A 21663-nucleotide genomic window follows, 5' to 3' on the forward strand; every position below is an offset into this window, starting at 1 on the left:
TCGAGCCCGTCCCTGTGGCATCGGTCCCATCATTGTGGGGCCCAGGGGGCCGGCGCAGCGGCACGCTGAAGCAGCCTGTCGGTCACTTCCAGGTTCCTGTCCTGCATCTCGACCGGTGTTATTAGTGACAGGCTGCTTCGGCGTGCCGCTGCGCCGGCCCCCTGGGTCCCTCAACGATGGGACCGATGCCACAGGGACGGGCTCGAAACACTCTATAACCCCTCAAAAGAACAGCAGTCTAGCTCGCTTCCCCCGAGCCCTGCCGCCATAAGCCTCAAGGGGGCTCATTTTGTGGCATCTCCCGGCGGGAGGGTGGCACCCGCACGGGACACATATCAAATGAAAGAGGGGGCGCAGGGCTATCAGAAACAGTCGGCGGAGGGAGTCGGGAGACCACCCCACTGGGGGATCCACACCCCGAAAGTGATGATGGTGGCGCAGATAGAGCCAACAGAGCCAACAGGACAAAATAAATAGGCTGCATTATGCAGCACAGTTGAGAAAGTGCCTTATCCCATATACTGATGAAGTATATACAGGATTTGAGAACAAAATTGTTTCCGGCGGTGATATTTGGGGGATTTTTGGGGACGTCACAGGAAGTGCTGTGAAGTCACTTCCTGTTTCCGGCAGTGGCATTTGGGGGAAATGATGTCATTTGGGGGAAATGATGTCACAGGAAGTGATGTCACTTCCCGTTTCCGGCAGGTGACGCGGGGGAAATGATGTCACAGGAAGTGATGCCACTTCCTGTTTCCGGTGGTGGCATGACGTCACCAGGATAGCCTGATCTCATCAGATATTATAAGCTAAGCAGGGTTGCCGTGGAGGCAGGCAGTGGCAAACCACCTCCAAATGTCTCTTGCCTTGAAAACTCTACAGCAGGGGGGGCCAACGGTAGCTCTCCAGAGGTTTTTTGCCTACAACTCCCATCAGCCCCAGCCAGCATGGCTAATAGCTGGGGCTGATGGGAGTTGTAGGCAAAAACATCTGGAGAGCTACCGTTGGCCACCCCTGCTCTACAGGGTTGCCATAAATCAGCTGTGGTTTGATGTGTGGGGGGGGGAATTCATCGCACCACTAATGTTCTGAGTAGGCACTCGGAAGGGCTTTTGTTCTCTCTTTTGAAGCCCAAGAGCCGATCATCCCAAACATCTACAAGGCATTTTTGGGAGCTAGGAACCTGCCTTTGTACTAATTTTTACTAACACTAACCAAAGCATCAAAATAGTGACAGCAAGCTTTACCAGACTGGATGTTAAGAAACACACTACCCCTCAAAGAAGGTGCCTCCATCCTCCATTGTTTCTGAAGGACTAAAATCAAATCAGAGAATCTCTGCAGTAGAAACTGAAAGAGGGGCATTTTTGCAAGCCCAGCAGAACCAGTGCCATGCACAGAGTACATAGAAGTGCCAGTGCAATCACAGAGTGCCCAGCAGAACCCAGTGCCCCTGTGTGAATGCCAGCTGATGTCAAGCACAGAATCACAGTCCAAGCAAGGGGTGGAAGCCCAGCAGAACCAGTGCAATGTACAGTGCTCAGCAAACTCAGTGCCTTCTGTTCATAATATTAACAAAGGCTTTAGGGATTAGAAAGTCTTGAGACTAAGTGAAAATAAAGAAGTGAAAATGGAAAACTTAAGTGAAGGGAGTTAGAAAGGAATGAGAAATATATGGAAAAGAGGGAGAGAAATTAAGAGAGAAAGGTTGTTTTACCTTGCTGTTATTACCTAACTATTGCTTTGCAAGATCTTGCTGAGCTGGGTGCAAGGAAAGGTAAAGAGAAAGGCTAGACTACTGGAGAAAATTACATGCAGGCTGGCAAGTACTAGACTCTTATCAGTGTGCTGGCTTGGTTGTATGATCTGTTAAGCAAGTTTGCCTCAGTCTTGGAGAAGATGAAGTTTAGGCAATCCTGTGCTTTTTGCTATGCTCAGACTTCCCTGTGCTCCAGCAGCCGCAGCCAGAACTTCATTTTAAAAATAAAAGGAAAGAAGTTCGACCGGATGCAGCATGACGCTGGCTTCAAGGACCACCTTCAGCAGCCTTTGTCAAGCTGCACTCAAGGTGGACTGAAAACCCCTCCCACCCTTGGTATGCCACTGCCCTCAGAATATCAATCTGCTGCACCAGGGCTTTTTTTTGTAGAAAAAGGCCAGCAGGAACTCATTTGCATATTAGGCCCCACCACCTGACATCACTGTGGTTTTGCACAGGGCTTTTTTGTAGAAAAAGCCCAGCAGGAACTTATTTGCATATTAGGCCACACCCCTGACACCAAGCCAGGGGTGGCCAGCAGTAGCTCTCCAGATGTTTTTGCCTACAACTCCCATCAGCGCCAGCCAGTATGGCCAATGGCAGGGGCTGATGGGAGTTGTAGGCAAAAAACATCTGGAGAGCTACCATTGGCCACCCCTGATATATTGTATGGTTTGCCTGTCATACACTGATTTAAAAGCCAAAAGATTTTTTTAAGTGTTCTTTTTGCTAAAGGTATACATGAAAAACATGATTGCAATGTGCAATATGTTGTCAGGAGTTCAAATATACCTTGTACCTAGAGTGTGTAAAATGCTGCATAATGTCAACTTGTATTTCCATGGGTATGTGTTAAAGACCAGACACAATCTTTCCCCATTTAGAGCTTAAACAACTACTGATGCTGGAAAGGGAGCTGAATGCTGAGGGAACCATTAGCATATAACTTTAATACACTTAATTGTGTAAGCTATAAAACCCAATGTGTGACCTAATTTTATTTCACTCATATCTGTTGTTTTGCTTTCCAGCACTTGTATGTGGTCTATAAATAAATCATAACTGAACACACACTCAATCTGCCACACCAGAACCTTTTTAAGCTGAGTAAAATGTACGCAACATAACACATACATCATTTACTTGATTAACTTTGATGAACTGTTAGTCATTACCCATTATAGTAACAGTAAATTGGAAATAGTGCTTTGTTAGTATAACATGTATAGGCAGTTTTCATGAGTCATAGAATTTATGGTACTAGTGCTTGACATTTGTAATGAAATACCATATTTTGCCTTTCCTTGAAAAAAAAATATAATACGCAGCTGCAATTATACAGCTTTTGCTTCATGGAAGAGGGCAGGTGATTCTGTATTTTGTTGCTTTAACACATTTTTATTCCAGAAATAAGTGAACTGAGTCATAATGAAAATTCTTGAGTGTTCAAACACATGAACATAAATATCTTATGTTGGTTAAATCTATAGCATAAAATGAAAAGCAAGCAAACAAAATGCCTCCTTCCTTCTCAAGCGGTGGAGCTTTTAAGATAGTCTATGACCATTTTCGCACACAGCTCACCTCGCAGTCACAATCCTGTTCCCTCCGCAGCGTCTGGTTGGATTTCCCACCATCTGCGCCGAAGTTACAGGAAGTGCCGCAGCTTTTGCATAGCAAACATAAACCGCTAAAACCCAGTTTACGTTTGCTACGCAAAAGCCGCGGCACTTCCTGTAACTCTGGCGCAGATGGTGGGAAATCTGACAGACGCTGCAGAGGGAACAGGATTGTGACTGTGAGGTAAGCTGTGTGCGAAAAAGGTTTATGGGTGCATTCACACTACACTAAATAATGTGTTTTGCAACTGGATTTTTACAGTATAAGAATAGCAAAAATCCAGTTACAAAACTCATTATTTAGTGTAGTGTGAACGCACCCTAAGAATCTCTAGTTGCAGGAAAGAAGAGAGAGAGATTTATGGCACCTCTTTTTGTACATATGTATGTACATATGTAGAGACTTGAAGGGAGTGACAGGGAGAAACAAGCAGTATAGTGACCTGAAGTCCCAAAGATGGATCAGCTGAATATAAAGCTATTAAGGATTCCTAGGAGATATTGCAGAATAACAGGATCTTTGACCTTATGACTCCAATTAAACTATGGCACTGACTTCCTTTAAAGGATGGAAAAGAAGGAAAATTGAGATTATTAAACTTGATGGGAGAAGGTTATAGAATCTCATAAGGGTCTTATTAACTTCGTGTGTGTGTTGAATAGTAGAACTCCAGCTTTCTTTTCTTTTTTGCCATTAACTTGCCGCCAACTTATGGTGACCCCATAGGGGTCAGAGAGACATTCAGAGGTGCTTTGCCATTGTTTTGCTTGGCATGGTGACCCTGGAATTCCTTGGTGGTCTCCCATCCGAATACTGGCCAGTGCTGACCCTGCTAAGTGTTTGAGATCTGATGAGATTGGGCTATCCAGGTCAGAGGCTAAATAGCTGAATTAGAATGTCTAAATGCTTTTGTCTTCTTGTGATTTGTTTAAAATGTACTGAATGATTTAGTTATATTGCTCATGAGTCCTTTGTGTTAAAACACACATGTATACATTTGTTGCATTGTGTGTTTGGATGGTAGAAGTAACTGTCACTATCAAGCTTTTAAAAAGCTTATTAAAGGAGAGGAAATACCTTGGCTTTCCGGATGTGAGGGCAATTTGGCTGCGACATCTGTCACTCCATTGATCTCAAGGGTTGATTCAGCTGATCGGGTTGACTAGGCAGGTGTCCCCTATCTCCCTCACCTCTCCATGTGTCTCCCTCCAGTGAAAGGCTTGCCCTTGAGACTGATCCGGAAACACCAACTGGTGCAAAATGTGGTAGCACAGCTTCTAACTGGATTGCCTGTATGGGCAAGCAGTCAATGCTGTGCACATTGCACTGGTTACCAGTTGAGTACCAGATCTGCTTCAGGGTTCTAGTATTGACATTCAAAGCCTTACATGGCCTGGGACCGAAATACCTGTGGGACTGCCTCTCCCCATATGAGTTCTGAAGGTTGCTACGATCTGCCAGCCAACATCTTCTGGTCATCCTTGGCCCAAAGGACGTCTGTTTTGCCTCAACCAGGGCCGGTGGAATCAGCTCCCTGTGGAGATACAGGCCGTACTGGATTTGTTACCTTTCTGTAGGGCCTGTAAAACCAAGCTGTTCCACCAGGCATTTGGTTGAGGCAAGCAGGTGTCCTTCACCTTTCCTTTTCCTTATTGCCTATACCATTGGCTATCCTCCTCCACAGTGATCTGTCATCTGAACTGCTATATCTGGGCCACTGATTATACTCTAACTTGCACTATGAGCCCGCCCGCCTTTGTTATACAGTACTGTGTTGTGTTGCTGTTTTATTGGTTTTATTGTATTTGACTGGTTTTACCTGGATGTAATCTGCCCTGAGCCCCTCTGGGAAAGGGCGGAATATAAATTTACCAAAATAAATAAAATAAATAAGAAGATGGTCAGCCATCCCAGATAGGAGTGTAATGTTCTTTGGTCAAGGGTATACTTTGGCTTTCCTCCCTCCATGGGTTTTGTAGAAGGATTTCAACTTCCCAAGGCACAGACGAGACAAACATCACACATGTCACACAGAAGTGAGGAGAAAAACAGAAATATATTGGTAAAAAGAAAAAGAAATTTAAAAAGTAAAGAAACAGGAATCATTAAAACCTAATAGGTGTCATAAAATGTAATGCTAGGTATAAACTTTATAAAGGACACAAACAAGTATTCTGAACCTAGGACATAGGATGCAGCATGAAATGGCTGAGTACTGTGAGCTTTTGTACATGTTGCTTTATGTTCAGGTCAAGAACATGAGAAGGCATCCTAACACAAACTGAGGGCTGTGTGTCTACAAAATTATAGTATTCCTCAGAGAAATAACTACCACTCCTATGAGGCAGTGCAGAATGTGCTGGGTGAACTCAGCCTCACCCATCTCACTGGCTTGTTATTCCTCATCTAAATAGTTCACATTGCTTTCCCATTGAGAAAGGCTAGATCATGAGGGCATGAATACTGTGAAAAAGAGGAGGGGGACCCAGTTTCACTCAGGATAGTCACATCATAACGAGCCCTACAAAGTGCATATACGCTGTAGCAAGGCACACAAAAGCTCATACCTTGAATAAAACTTTGTTGGTCTTAAAGGTGCTTTGTATTTCTCCCATGCGATTGAGGTGGCTGAGCAAAGGGGAGGAAGTGAAAGCGCCTCAGCCAATGGAAGGGAAGGAAGTCTTACCTTTGTCTCCTGTGCAATTGAGGAAGCATGGCCAGAAAGCAAGCTCTGGCTCATTCTTTCCCTTCCCCTGGAAAGAGGGGGGAGGAGCCTCAACCAATGCAGAGAACAGAGGCTTGCCTATCTCTTCTGTGCAATTGAGAGAGTCTGGCAAAGCAAGCTGCGATGCAGCAGTAGCAGAATTGGAGAAGGTAGTTGCTCAAGGGCCAGATAGGAGCCTTCTGAGGGCCGGATCCATCCCACAGGCTGCATGTTTGACACCGCTGCCATACCTTTCTTGTTGTTCTGTAGCAACAGAATGTTCACTGGGTTGGCACTTCATCATGACAGCTACCAAAAATGTGAAGAAACAGGGCTGCCTTCATTTAGTGTTTGAATGATGACAAGGATGGCACCAAGTGAAAATTACTAATGAGGGAGTTCCATATACTGGATGCCTCTACAGATAAGGCCTCTCTATTAGCCTAAATTGAGAAGAACCTCTAAGTGGTGATTTTAACTGATGAACATTTTTGTATGGAAGAAGGAACCCCAGTCTCCAGATGGCACCTGGTGACCCCCTGGAATTACAGCTTATTTCTAGACTGCAATGTTCAGTTCCCCTGGGGGAAACAGATGCTTTGAGGGGAGGGTTGGCATTGTACCCCACTAAGGTCGTTATTCCCAGGCTCTATCCCCAAATTTCCAGGAGTTTTCCAGTTTGGCCTCTCTACACTCCCATCCCCCACTGGTGGCCAGGGGAACCTAGCAACACTATATGGAAGAGAAGCTCTTTCATATATTGTTAAAGTTAAGGCGTTAAGAGTCAGTGTCAGCATTTTTAATTGTACTTGGAACCAACAGGGAACCACTGAAGATATCTGAACATCACTGAAGGTATTTGAATGCTGTCTGGCCACAGTGTTGACAACCCTTTAACAGCCTGTGTATCCTATAACTAAACAAACAAGCAAAACAGTGTTTTGGACCAGTTGAAGTTCTGAGTAAATTGAAATTTCTCATGAATGTAAGTTGTGAATGTAAATATAAAATAATTAAGGGGGAAAAACCCTATGATCTTTGGTTACCCTGCTTTCCTGTTGAAGGTTTAGCATTGCAGACTCTTACGTACACTGAATATTTGGATTGCTAGCTTTGGAAAGGGGCTTATTTTTATTCTAGAGTTTTCATGAACACAAATTAATTCTTTCACCTTCAATCTGGCTTCTGTCAGTGCATGAATGGCTGTTAGCAGAATACTCTGCATGATTGTATTGATGTTTGTATGGCAGAATTTCATGGTTAGTACAAATCATAAAAGCTGTGAAGGATGAAGCATCAATGAATTCAGCTTTTAAAATTGCTGGGAGCTAAAGTTTTAAAACTGATGCTGCAAAGTGAAAAATGAAATTTAACCAGGCATTTTGGTGAAGGAGAAGTAATTTATTGAATGTAAGATGAAAAACTGTGAGAGTAAACATCAATCTCATCTTAGACACATGTCACTGATTGATGTTTGCTCTGCTCTGCTGCCTGGAGGTAAACTCTTTGAAATAGCATAGTAGGTACTTCATCTGTCTGAGGGAAAGAGCACATTTTGTTAAGTTGCTTTTTTTTTTTTGGAGACCCTGCTACATCTTCATGTTCAATCAAAGGGAAAACAGTAAATCAGAGTAATTGCTTTGGCCTCTGGCATTTCTGTTTGTAAATGGAGGGGAAACTACTGTAGAATCCTCAAATTAACTTCTGCTTAAACTAGGTGAAAAGTCTAAAAAGTCACTTGGATCCCAAGCATAGCATTTTATTAACTATGTCACAAATTCATAAAAAACCTGATACTTCATTCTAATTGTGCTGTGACTTACCTTTTCATTTCAAATGCTTTTAACACTGGCAAACGTAAAACTGTCGCTTCTGGGAAATCACCATAAGCCATTAGTGGTAGTGAGTTTGGAACCAGTCATCATTTTTGTTTAGCTGAAAATGAAATTGATGTCAATAAATTGGCCAGTAAAGGAATTGAACACAAGTGATAAAATGAAATCAAAAGAAATTTATGCTTATGAGATGACCATGCTATTAAACATGATTACTGTGTTGATTAAAATAATTTTTCAGAAGTTGCCTCAAATAGAGCTATATCATTGGCCCATCTAGCCCAGTATCATTTACTCTGGCTTACAAGCAGGACTTTTTTGAGCAGGAACACACAAGAACACAGTTCTAGCCGGCTTTGTGTCAGGGTGTGTGGCCTAATATGCAAAACAAGCCCTGCTTACAAGTGACTCTTAAAGGGCACAGGTTATTTGAAGGCTGAACTGGATGTTTAGCAAAACCAAGTAAGAACCACAGTTTGAAATTATTAGTAAACAATGGAAAACTGTAGCACAATAATACTGTGTCAATAAGAAATAATTATGACAATTTCTGTATCCAGCCTCTGGTATATTATCGTAAAGAAAATAAATGTGGTTGACAAATAGGCACTGTCCATAAGAGTAAACAAATAATGTCCATAAACTATTATCAGTGCACAGTCCAAGTACTATTCTAAAATTGTCCTGGAGTGGATCGCAGATTTGAAGAATAACAAAGAAAAGGATGCTGCTGCCAAAACAAGAAACTCAGGACTGGTTTCGGTGAAGGCGAAGGCACCTTCTTCAGTTTATAGGCTCCACCTGCAGCCATTACAGTCATAAATATGTGTTGGCTATGGAAGCTCCAGTCTATATTCATTCTGTAGACATAATAAAAACAAACTTCTCCCACCAATTCCAGCTACAAAGTGTTTGCACTATGTCTACAGAATGAATATAGATTGGAGCTTCCATAGCCAACACATATTCATGACTGTAATGACTAGAACTGGATGTTTGTCAGAGGACTGAGGTCTCCAGTGAACACCTTGTAATTTGATGGGACGGTGTAATTTGATGGAAGAAGCCCAGAGAGAAACATTAAACTGGGTTCCCCACCTGCTCCTTCTCTCCTGCACTCTCTCATTGCCCTGAAAAACACAATTGTTATATGTGGAAGAGCAGGATGAAGGATAGGCAGCTAAGTTTACTATGCAGTAATAGTATACACTGGGTGGCTGAATGTATTTCCTCTTTCCTTATTAAAGATGGAATGGCTTCTTAGCAATTGGTAGAAATTGCCAGTTGTTTTCTGCATCAAGCATTCCTTTTCAAGCAAAATACCTTTACTTGTAAAAGTGAACATGACACAGATAAGCTTTAATTTGCTTATAAAATTTACTTTATTTACTGTTCTTTCCTCTTACTTTTTAATCTCAGCCTAACTATTATTTTGTGTTACTAGGAATCTTGCTACTAGATTCAAATATTATCATAAAGCAAGATAATGCAGGTGGGCTGAGAGTACAATAGGGCATGGGTGGCCAATGGTAGCTCTCCAGATGTGTTTTGCCTACAACTCCCATCAGCCCCAGCCATTGGCCATGCTGGCTGGGGCTGATGGGAGTTGTAGGCAAAAAACAACTGGTGAGCTACTGTTGGCCTGCCCTGCAATAGGGAAAAGAAGGGGATGGGGACCAGAATGTATGCAAGCACTTGTTTTTAAGGAAGCAAGAAAATCAGTGTAGGAATGACTTTATCCCTAATAAAAGTCACTTCCAGAGCTGAGCTGTATACCACAGTTTCACTCCTTCTACAAGAGTGTCCTGCTGAACAATTCTGCTTTGTACATTTTGCAAGAAGTGCGGGGGCCTACCTAATAGAACCCACACAAAGAATTATTATGAATGGGTGATTGCCGATTGTATCTGCTTGCAGGGGGGCACCTTCAGAAGGCTTTGCTTTGATGAGTGAAGCTCTTGTGGCAGAACATAACAGGGGAGGGAGTCTGCAGGTATGTGGGTCCATTGCCTTTGTAGGAAATAGCTAACACCTTTAATTGAAAAAGCAGTAAAAGCAAGATGATGCAGACAATCGCGTACAGTCCTATTTCCTTGTAAAAGCGCCCTCCCAGATTGTTCCATTATATTGCAATTCTAAGCCCTTAATAGAAATGCCATCCTGAAGCTTAATAGTATGCTTAATATTCCCATGTATTTTGAGGAATTGTATTTGCTGATAAGGAGAGGTTCAAGATTTTCCCAGACTGGTTTCCTCCTGTGTACCACAGCTGATTCCCACAGATATATATATGTACAGTGGAGACCAATCTATTGCATTTTGAGGTGTATGAATATAGAGGCCGTGCTGGATCAGACTAAGGGACATATGTTCCTGAATCCTTTTTCCAACAGTGGTCAGCTAGAAATGTTTGGGTTTCAGATTCTGGCCTCTTGAATCCCCCTTGCCCACCATGATTATTTAGAGGCATAATATGTCAGTAAACTAATTGTTCCATTTAGCTCTCATGGCTGATATTTGTTTGGTTGTCCTGTTCTCACATGGAGCCTGTCAATGGTAGATAAGGTATACCAGCCATTTTACTAAATTATTAGACAGCTTTGTTTCTTCAGAATAGTGCTAACCATCTCCCAGATGGCGCCCCCAGGTTACTCGGTCTTTCACCAATCACGGACAACTGGCAGGGGGGGAGGGGTGGCGCTATTCATACGGGAGGGTTACTCCTTCAGGGCTCTCCCAGCCCCAACGATCGAGGGCTTAGAATGTGCCGGTCTGGCGTGGGGAGTGGGGAAGGGGTTGGCGATCTGGCTGGTGTACCGTCCGCTTAACGCACCAGCCAGCGCCTTACCAGCCCTGATGGAGGCGGTGGCGGGCTGGGCGTTGGAGTTCCCAAGACTTATGGTCTTGGGTGACTTCAACGTCCATGCGGACGACATGGCCTCCAATCAGGCGCTGGACCTAGTGTCTTCCATGGCGACACTGGGACTCAAGGCTCGTGTGGGTGCGCCGCCCAACCCTGTACGGGCGGCGAGCCTATTTTTGGAGCTACGCCAGCTGAAACAGGGACTCAGACGACTAGAGAGGCGGCGGCGGCATACTCGTGACGAAGCGACAAGAACATCCTATAGAATGTTTATGAAGTCTTATGAGATGGCAGTCAAAGCCGCAAAGAAGGATTACTTTGCGACTAGGATTGCATCTGCAAATTCGCGCCCGGCACAATTATTTAAGATAATTGAGAATTTGACCACTCTGCCTCAAGGCAGACCAAATATGAGAGAATTGGAAATAGGCTGTGAGGCTTTTGCGAAATTTTTTGCAGATAAAATCTTGTTGCTCCGCCAGGACCTTCCTGCCACATTGGATGCAGTACAAGAACCCAGGGCTCCGTACCTGTCTTCTGATGTTATCTTGGATCACTTCGACGCACTCAGTCTTGGGGAAGTCGACGAAATTCTCTCAACTGTACGCCCTACGACTTGTGATCTTGACCCATGCCCCTCCTGGCTAATTAAATCTTGCCAGAGGGAGCTTAGATATCCTATACGGGATATCATAAATAGATCCCTCTTGGAAGGGCAATTTCCAACATCTCTGAAAGAGGCTATGGTCCGCCCTCTCCTAAAAAAGAGTACAGCAGATCCGGCCGAATTGGCGAATTACTGACCGGTCTCGAACCTACCATTTTTAGGTAAGGTCATAGAGAGGGCAGTGGCGTTACAGCTGCAGAGTTTTTTGGATGACACTTCCGCCTTAGACCCTTACCAGTCCGGCTTTCGTCCGGGTCATGGGACGGAGACAGTGCTGGTCGCCTTAGTGGATGACCTCCAGCGGCATCTGGATCGAGGCGATGTGGCGGTGCTGATGTTGTTGGACCTGTCGGCTGCGTTCGACACGGTCGACCATCGGCTACTGGCCTGCCGGCTCGCCGACGCAGGGATAAGGGGGTTGGCCTTACAGTGGCTTACAGTGGACGGGGACAAAGGGTGGCAATTGGAGGGGAGCTGTCCCGGAGGCACCCACTAGTATGCGGAGTGCCACAAGGGGCAGTTCTCTCCCCGATGTTGTTTAACATCTACATGCGCCCCCTTGCCCAGATTGCCCGGAGGTTTGGGCTTGGGTGCCATCAATACGCAGATGACACCCAGCTCTATCTACTAATGGACGGCCGACCTGACTCCGTCCCAGAAAGCCTGGACCTAGCATTGCAAGCTGTGGCAGGTTGGCTCAGACTGAGCGGGCTGAAGCTCAATCCAACGAAGACAGAGGTCCTTTGCTTGGGTCGCGGTGCCCTGGGAAGGGAAATCCCCTTGCCGACTTTTGACGGTGTGCTGCTGAAAGCAGCCCATAAGGTCAAGAGCTTGGGGGTTCTTCTGGAGCCTTCATTATCAATGGAGGCACAGATAGCGGCCGCCGCCAAGTCCGCGTTCTTTCATCTTCGACGAGCGAGGCAGTTGGCCCCCTTCCTGGAGCGCTGTGACCTGGCAACGGTGATCCATGCTACAGTCACCTCGAGATTAGATTACTGCAACGCCCTCTACATGGGGCTGCCCTTGTGCCGAACTCAGCGGCTGCAGCTGGTGCAGAATGCGGCGGCTAGGCTACTGTTGGGGCTCCCAAGGTGGGAGCACATACAGCCGGGGCTACGCGAACTGCACTGGCTGCCAGTGGTATACCGAGTTCGTTACAAGGTGCTGGTTATCACCTTTAAAGCCTTATATGGCCGAGGACCTGCCTACCTGAGGGACCGTCTCTCCCCATACGAGCCCCAGAGAGCGCTGAGGTCAGCTGGAAAAAACCATCTGAATATCCCTGGGCCAAGGGAGGCCAGATTGAAGGCCACCCGAGACCGGGCCTTCTCTATTGCTGCTCCACTGCTGTGGAATCAACTCCCGGAGGAGGTGCGGGCCCTACGATGCTTAGATCAATTTCGTAGGGCCTGTAAGACCCGCCTCTTCAAAATAGCCTTCAACCAATGATAAACCGGGAAGTGCCATTGAAAATGCTTTTAATTACTGAATTCTGCTGAAGATCTAACACTTAGCACCATGTTGATATTGTTATTGTTAATTTTAATAATTTGTAAATTGTTTTAACTGTGATTTTATAAGTAAATGGATGTATAATGTATTTTATGTTGTGAGCCGCCCTGAGCCGCCCCGGCGGGGAGGGCGGGATAGAAATAAAAAGTTGTTGTTGTTGTTGTTATTATTATTATACCATATCCACAATTTTTACATGAGTTTTCTACCTTTTCAGTGTTGGAGCCTTAAGCTGACAACCCCAGCTCTGGGCCTTCTAAATTCCTGAAATTTGTTGCTGTGAGTCACAGAAATGGTTTTGTGTGAAAGTTGTCCTGCATTGTCTTCTTGCTGTTTTGTGGCTAAATTCTGAAGTCACTGTTGATGATTGCCAAGTAGGAGATTAATCTGACATATTTCTACAGACTATCCTGTAAAGCAGGGGTGGGGAACCTTTTTTCTGCCAAAGGCCATATGGATATTTTTAATCATTCATGGGCCATAAAAAATTATCAACTTAAAAAACAGTGCTTTGCTGAGGGAGAATGATTCAAGCCAGCAAAATTAATGCCAATAATTGTTTTTCTATTTGAAGTCACGTGGGGAGAGCCTAATCTGACACACACGCACACCCCAGTCTGCCACCCTAGGCAACTGCATAGGTCCAGGGCTTTTTTGTGGAAAAAGCCCAGCAGGAACTCAGTAGCATATTAGACCACATCCCCTAATATTAGCATATTAGGTCACACACTCATTAGCATATTAGGCCACACCATCTGGAATAATCAAGTGCAAACTGAACTGTGACAGTAATTTTTCCAGGCCCTGCAGCAATTCTGGGCGGCCAGCCAGGCCCTGGGCCCTGTGATCCCTATCTGGCCCTGGGGAGGCTGCTGCATGGCACGGCTGGGCCCCATGATCCTCACTGACCAGCCAGGCCCCAGAGAGGCTGCCACATGGCAGTCGATGTATCTGTCCAGCAATCTCCGAAGGCCACACCAAGTGACCGCGAGGGCCGTATGCAGCCCTCGGGATGGAGGTTCCCCAGCCCCGCTGTAAAGCATGCTGTAAGGAACAGGTTAGGTTTTGTATCTTCCTAAGAGTGGCTAGTGGGAGCTGGTGGAATGCTGGTGAGAGGCTGAGAGTCTGGCCAATTTCTGGGCTTCCTCTGGATAGAGACCCTTTTGCTCCCAGTGCTTCTCTCCATTTTCGTACAAGCTGTCACGGAGCTGTAAGTTGGCACACCAGTTTCCCACAGCAAGCAAATTCCTCTTACAAGGAGTTTATGCTTGCCACGGGAGAGCAGCGCGCCACCTCGCAGCTCTGCAGCAGCATGTGCAAAATGGAGAAAAGTGTCAGGGGCAAAAGGGCTCTCCACCTGGAACAAGCCCAAGTACGAAATCGGTATCAGACTAGCTAAATGAATGAGGTGTAAGCTGGAAACAAGCATGTGGCCTAAGGTTGATTGGAAGAAAGTCAACTTGCAGCAAAGAATCCTGAATGACTGAATAAGGCTATGGCTAAAAAGTTCAACTGTAAAGTAACTTCATATAGTAATGTTGTCATCTATACCCTGGTGTTATCCTGTCTGGCATTATCTCTGTGAATAAGAGGGGGGGATCTTGTGTATAAAAGGATGAGGGCTTTCTAAATATTTTTAAAAAGACAGAATGGGTGGCAAACTATGGCTGCCTGACCTGCCTGTAACCTTGAATGTGTGTGACAAAGATTATGGAGGTTGGTAGGGTCTCTGAATGCGTAAGAGACACAGACCTCAGTTACTCTGCCATTCATGGACAATGCCCTGGTCTCTCTTGCTTTCAGAAACTAATCAACTGTTGTTCTTCGATTTTGATCTACCTGATAGAAATCTTCTGCTACAGATGTGCCTTTAACAATTGTCTGGCATGCATAAATCTTTGTAGGCAAAGCTTTCATATAGGGTGTTTTTACATTCAGTTTGATCCAGAGTTTTAGAGTTTTCAAATCACCTGCCACTGTTCCGCTTTAATTATTTTCCTTTTACATTTAAGCTGTAATCTTACATTGAAATCTGTCTCCGTTCCTGAGGACTGGAAGGTAGCAAATGTCACGCCCATCTTTAAAAAGGGTTCCAGAGAAGATCCGGGAAATTACAGGCCAGTCAGTCTGACTTCAATACCGGGAAAGTTGGTAGAAACCATTATCAAGGACAGAATGAGTAGGCACATTGATGAACTCGGGCTATTGAGGAAGACTCAGCATGGGTTCTGCAAGGGAAGATCTTGCCTCACTAACCTGTTACATTTCTTTGAGGGGGTGAACAAACATGTGGACAAAGGAGACCCAATAGATGTTGTTTACCTTGACTTCCAGAAAGCTTTTGATAAAGTTCCTCATCAAAGGCTCCTTAGAAAGCTTGAGAGTCATGGAGTAAAAGGACAGGTCCTCTTGTGGATCAAAAACTGGCTGAGTAATAGGAAGCAGAGAGTGAGTATAAATGGGCAGTCTTCGCAGTGGAGGACGGTAAGCAGTGGGGTGCCACAGGGCTCGGTACTGGGTCCCATGCTCTTTAACTTGTTCATAAATAATTTAGATTTGGGAGTGAGCAGTGAAGTGGCCAAGTTTGCAGATGACACTAAATTATTCAGGGTGATGAGAACCAGAGAGGATTGTGAGGAACTCCAAAGGGATCTATTGAGGCTGGGTGAGTGGGCATCAGCGTGGCAGATGCGGTTCAATGTGGCCAAGTGCAAAGTAATGCACATTGGGACCAAGAATCCCAGCTACAAATACAAGTTGATGGGGTGTGAACTGACAGAGACTGACCAATAGAGAGATCTTGGGGTCATGGTAGATAACTCACTGAAAATGTCAAGACAGTGTGCATTTGCAATAAAGAAGGCCAATGCCATGCTCAGAATTACTAGGAAGTGTGAGAAAAAAGCCCCCTTTTCGAACATCGTAGTTACCAGTTTGGTTGCCAGAGCACCTGGAGAAGTAACTCACACACGTCTGGCCAGAGAGTGTGGGTAAACCTACCCAGGGGCACAAGGGACTTAAGCTGTACAAGCAGCCATAAACTACATAGGCGCTCTACACCGGTACAAGAGCGCCTACCAGCAGCATGAACGTCTTCCCGTCGTTTCGTGTACCAGCCATGGAGTGGAAGAGACTGCGCCGCCAGGAGCTATCCAGGCGAACGGTTATGAAGCGCTGACCATGGAATCCACCGTGGAGGGCTAACACCACATGTAGCCATCTTCCCACCAGGCTTGACTCCAGTTCATCCCAGCAGAAGGCTCACGTACACATAGATGTCACCTTTGGCCCACAAGCAACCGACCCACCCCAGGAGTGGTTAATAGTCCAACTGCCACTTTCTTTGTTTAACAGAACTCTAGACAAAGACTGGTGCCCAGAAGAAGACAGAAGAAGAGGAAGACCATTTTCAGTCAGAGCCAAGTTCCTTTGTACACGCTGGGTGTTACCTAGGCCACAATTAGACTCTCTATTGTCACCCTTTCAGATAAGTTCCCTAATCTTAAAGTGTTTCCCACCCAGTAGTCACTTCTATTCTTCTTTCCAACTGTCACTTTGGAGCCGCCCCCTGGTCCGTTTCAAACCTCAGGTATACAGGATCCAGGCAAGTCCATTGGTCAAGGACAGGCATCCAATTAGGTGCCACCAATGAACTTTCTATTGGCTACTGCAGTAGTCCAGCCCTTATGGTCACTGCAGAGCCTCCCCTTTCTCCTCCCTCGTACCTCCCATCCCCCGAGGGCTCAAGAGAGTCCTTATAATCTGTGGACTAGCTACCCACAGGTGTGCTTCTATCAGTATCCCAACTTCCGCTGCATTGATCCATCCCCGATTCCTGATCAGTTTTGGGTCCCTTCTCCCATTTCCTCGCTTGTCGCCATTGGAGCCTTCCTTGAAGACTACGATAGGTAAATATCACCCTGTTTGTCTACCCATGTGTTCATCTATCTATCTATCTATCTATCTATCTATCTATCTATCTATCTATCTATCTATCTATCTATCATCTATCTATCTATCTAATCTTTCCTAGGACTGAATGTGTGTTTTGATGAGTATTTTATCTTGTATAGAAGCCTATATTTTTCCCAATAAATTTTAATTGATTTTACTAAATTAGAGTCCCAATATTCTTAAGCATTACTTTTCTGGACAGTTAATCTTGTATACATAGGTAAAAAGATCCCTAGTGTGCCAGGTGCCCACCTGACTATTCCCCAACCTCGTTTTGAGGGCATTTCGGCTTACAGAAGGGAATTGATAACAAATTAGCCAGTATCATAATGCCCCTGTATAAATCGATAATGCGGTCTCATTTGGAGTACTTTGTGCAGTTCTGGTTGCCGCACCTCAAAAAGGATATTATAGCATTGGAGAAAGTCCAGAAAACGGCAACTAGAATGATTAAAGGGTTGGAACCTATGAAGAAAGGTTGAAACGCTTGGGGCTCTTTAGCTTGGAGAAACGTCGCCTGTGGGGTGACATGATAGAGGTTTACAAGATAATGCATGGGATGGAGAAAGTAGAGAAAGAAGTACTTTTCTCCCTTTCTCACAATACAAGAACTTGTGGGCATTCGATGAAATTGCTGAGCAGTCAGGTTAGAACGGATAAAAGGAGGTACTTCTTCACCCAAAGGGTGATTAACATGTGGAATTCACTGCCACAGGAGGTGGCACAGAGTGTTGGACTGGATGGGCCATTGGCCTGATCCAACATGGCTTCTCTTATGTTCTCTTATGTTCTTATGTTATGTTCAAGCGAAGATTGATCTAGGACGTGGGCTGACTAGAAAGCACACCATCCCCACCACCAACCTCAAACACCTGGATGTGGCTTAACTGCAAAAGAATGCCTCTTCCTCCTTCTGTGAGGGCAAAGGGAGGTCCCCAGCCGTACAGCTGTGGCCATTGGCTGATGGCCCTGATTTGTTTGTCTTTTTCACAGTAAAAGGTTATTTCTTTAGGTATTTTAATTAAGTTCTTTGACCATTTCTATCTCCTTTCTGATATACCCACCATCCATCTTAAGCAAAGTTTACACTCTTCTACATCCATTGATTTCTTAAGCAGGTAACACTGCTCAGGATGGCACTGTTATTTATTCTCTAAACTTGTCGTGGTTTCATATCAGCCAGAGGAGTGCGAGCTCCATGACTTTAGCTGATTAGCAGAGATCAGAAGAAGGCACATACATAACTGTGAAAACCTCTACAACATGTAGTTTTAACAACCCCTTAGGGATCTTGTTAATGAAAAAAGTGCTACAGAACCCTAGTTATTTTTTAAATCAGCATTCTCATATAACACTCTAAGGAACTGTCATAAGAAGCTATGTGTTCTTAGTTTCTATTTACATGTAGCTTTAATTACTGTCTGCTTTGAAAGATAGTCAGTCTTTTTGCGTGTGCCAAAGCTGCTTAGAGAGTTCCTCTGTCTTGTTTTAATACAAAGATGTGTTGGTGTAAGCTACAGCCTGCTATAAGATATCCCCTTTCTCCTTTCTTTAGAATGTAATTATTTTTGTTTGTGTGTGAGCATGTAAGAGAGAAAGAACGAGGGTGGCACAGATGTACCTAGGGACTCAAGCATCTATTCCATATTGGACTGGCATTAATCTGATGCATGTTCTTGTTATCTTTGCCATCTGTCTGCTAATTGTAATTCTCCACATTGTTATCATCACTGTAGTTTGTTTGGTTAATTCTGTCTCCCTCTCCCTTTCTTTTACTGTAGTGTCTACGACCCTGACAGGAATATGCTGCGGAGGAAAGAATGGGAAAGAAGAAATCAGGAGACCCAGCATGAAGATGGCATATTTAACACCAGTTATTCCCTATTCAGCGAACCATACAAGGTAAACATTTTCCCTTCCATTCCTGCAAATGATTTGAGCTAAAGTGTTACTGCCATGAGTCTTTCCCCCCAGAGTGGTAGAATGAGTAAAAAAATTCCTTTTATAAGGCAAGTGTTTATTTCTGGAAATACTTGTCCTGGCTTACACTGCCCTGCTTTTCATGAAAACCTCCAAAATAAGAAAGTGCTTAAAATCATATTGAATTCATTAATGAATGTTGGAATATTGACAAATTTTGTAAAATTTCTAGAGTGTTCCAATCTATCCCAGTTTAGCATCATCTTTGCATTTGAGAAGTGTCCACACTAAACGATACTATATCAAAACTCATCAAGAATTGTTATCTAACTTTTTCAATTTGACTATATTTTTGTGATAATATAACTTTTTAGTTGATTAGGTACTGTGCGATAGTCCCACCCCCTTTAATCCCTACAGCATGCTTATGAAGAAGTCGTATGGGACCAGATCAAAAGTTCTGCCAAAGTTTGAATATCTTAATTATATTCCCCCTGGTAACTAAACTGGCTTATTTAGGCTCAGGGGGTGATTGGGTGTGTGTGGGTAGATGTATTAAAACCATGTTGCTTTAAAACTGTTAAATTAAAACTTTGTTATCTTCTAGTAATATCTCCTATTTCATTCAAATTATTTACTGATTAGTAATTTTAAGTTAAGAATGTTCAGCTGTGTTCAAAAACACCTGAACGGTCTTAGAATGAAGTAAAATTTGTATTGTGCCGAGCAGATATTAGGTATTTTAGAAATAATAACAATAATAAATGATCAAGGTGCCCATTGCCTTTTATAAAAGAAGGAATTATTACCAAGGACATGGTTCAAGCATGAACCATTACTGTTGCACTACCAAATACCAAGGTGATATAGTGGATGTTGTATTTGGTACAGAAGATATCCAAATACACATCCTTGTACAGTCATGCTAAATGTATGGTGAGAATAATAGTTAAATGTGTAGTTGCTCCTGGTATCAGGATGGATGAAGGAAAAGAGAACCGTAAACCACAGTGGAATGACCAAAAGCCATAACTAAGTAACATGCAATGTAGTTGTTAGCTGTCAGGGAAAGGAAAGAGGCTGGTATGCTTTGTGTACTGTTCCCCTTTTCTTATACCCTGGTAGTAAAGTTTTCAGTTTCCTATTTATGTGGCTTCATGCTCAGTTTGTGTGCTTTTCCCGTAAGAGCTTCTAATGAGCCTGCCCCACAAAATTTCCTCTGAAGCTGAAATATGTGTCTATTTCTATGTGCCAACTAGTGCTGGTGAACTCCAGATTGTCCATCTCCATTAGCAAGCTAAAGAAATATCAATTTTATTGTTGTAAAATGTGCTCCAGCATCCTTTAGACATAAATTGTTTTCAAAGTCTGGCAAATGTACCTGAAACAGCTTCAGATGACTACTTCAAATATCAGAATGCTGTATTGCTAGGTTGCCAGCTACTGTAATACTCCTAGAGGGTGCTGTTTCTCATAGGTTATGAAGACTTGGTGTCTTTCAAACTCTCCGTTACAGTATTTCAGACCTTATAACCAGGGTTTCAAGGAAATGTTTGACCCATTGGTCAAGACAAGACCTGTCACTCACTCAGATTATTCTCACCTAATGAAGGACAATGGCATCTTGTCATCTACACATATTAGTTTCAGATGTGCTAACATGGGTTCATCTTATCTGTTTATTTTCTTTAATGTATATCTTGCCTTCCTTGCAAAATGGCTCAGGGCGGCTTACAAATCACGTAATGTCAGAATAAAACAGAATAATGGTTTAAAACCCAACAGTTAACATATATATGTTAGGTGCATCACATGCTGTGCTGCATGCATCATCTTATACATGGTAGGTTGCTGATACTGAGTTGCATCACCTTATCATACTCAACGGTCCATTACTTAGACCAGTGTATAATGCTGTGGGTAGAAAACCAACCAGGGATAATATATATGAGGCTAAAACTGAAAGAATGAGAGCCACAGTTAGGCTGCCTGGGAATGTACCTTTGAAGACTTGGGATCGTCCCATTCCATTCTCATTAACCTTTCCTTTGGCATCCTGAGACTACATAAGTCACTTATGATACTGTTATGAATCACTACACTGTCAGAGTAACTTTGTCCAGATGGGAAGCAGGGTTCCTCAGAATTTGGTTACAACTTAAATGTGGTCTCACTAAGTTTGTTTATTTAGAACATTTATATGCTGCCTCTTCAGAGATTTGTTTGAGGCAATTTACAACTAGTGTATCTCAGAATCACATCAGTGATGCATGGAGGCAAGAGAGGGAGAATAAAAGAAGAAACTTCCTTTCATTTTTAGCTCTTCATCATCCTGAGCCCATCCCTACCCTGAATTATATGTAAATCTCTTTTTCTTACAGTGAATATGTAGCAAAAACTAATTTTTGTTCCATCTTTGTTTGACCCACAAAAATATGGTATTTAGGAACTGCTTTTCCCCCCCCTCAGGAGTGCACATTTGTGTTATCACTTTTTCCCTTCATACTGGTAGCTTTAACTATGTTTTAAAGGAAAACTTGAAATAGATAAACAAGAACATTCCAACTCTAGTCATAGTTAATCAAATTACTCAACAGTAGGGGAGGGACGGTGGCTCAGTGGTAGAGCATCTGCTTGGGAAGCAGAAGGTCCCAGGTTCAATCCCTGGCATCTCCAAAAAAGGGTCCAGACAAATAGGTGTGAAAAACCTCAGCTTGAGACCCTGGAGAGCCGCTGCCAGTCTGAGAAGACAATACTGACTTTGATGGACCAAGGGGTCTGATTCAGTATAAGGCAGCTTCATATGTTCATATGTAATACTATTCTGTT

At 43.8% G+C, this 21663-nt stretch overlaps 1 protein-coding gene across 2 annotated transcripts in view; it reads left to right on the forward strand.

The window, feature by feature from the left end:
- The window catches only part of AFF3 (ALF transcription elongation factor 3), a 372886-nt gene that overhangs the window by 65011 nt on the left and 286212 nt on the right, over nucleotides 1-21663 (forward strand). For both annotated transcript variants that reach the window (XM_060233827.1, XM_060233829.1), the window contains exon 2: nucleotides 18696-18816. In XM_060233827.1, the coding sequence (XP_060089810.1) occupies nucleotides 18696-18816 (121 nt within the window). The remainder of the gene's footprint in view (nucleotides 1-18695; nucleotides 18817-21663) is intronic.

Source organism: Heteronotia binoei, chromosome 3 (genome assembly GCF_032191835.1).
Source record: "Heteronotia binoei isolate CCM8104 ecotype False Entrance Well chromosome 3, APGP_CSIRO_Hbin_v1, whole genome shotgun sequence".
Classification (NCBI taxonomy): domain Eukaryota; kingdom Metazoa; phylum Chordata; class Lepidosauria; order Squamata; family Gekkonidae; genus Heteronotia; species Heteronotia binoei.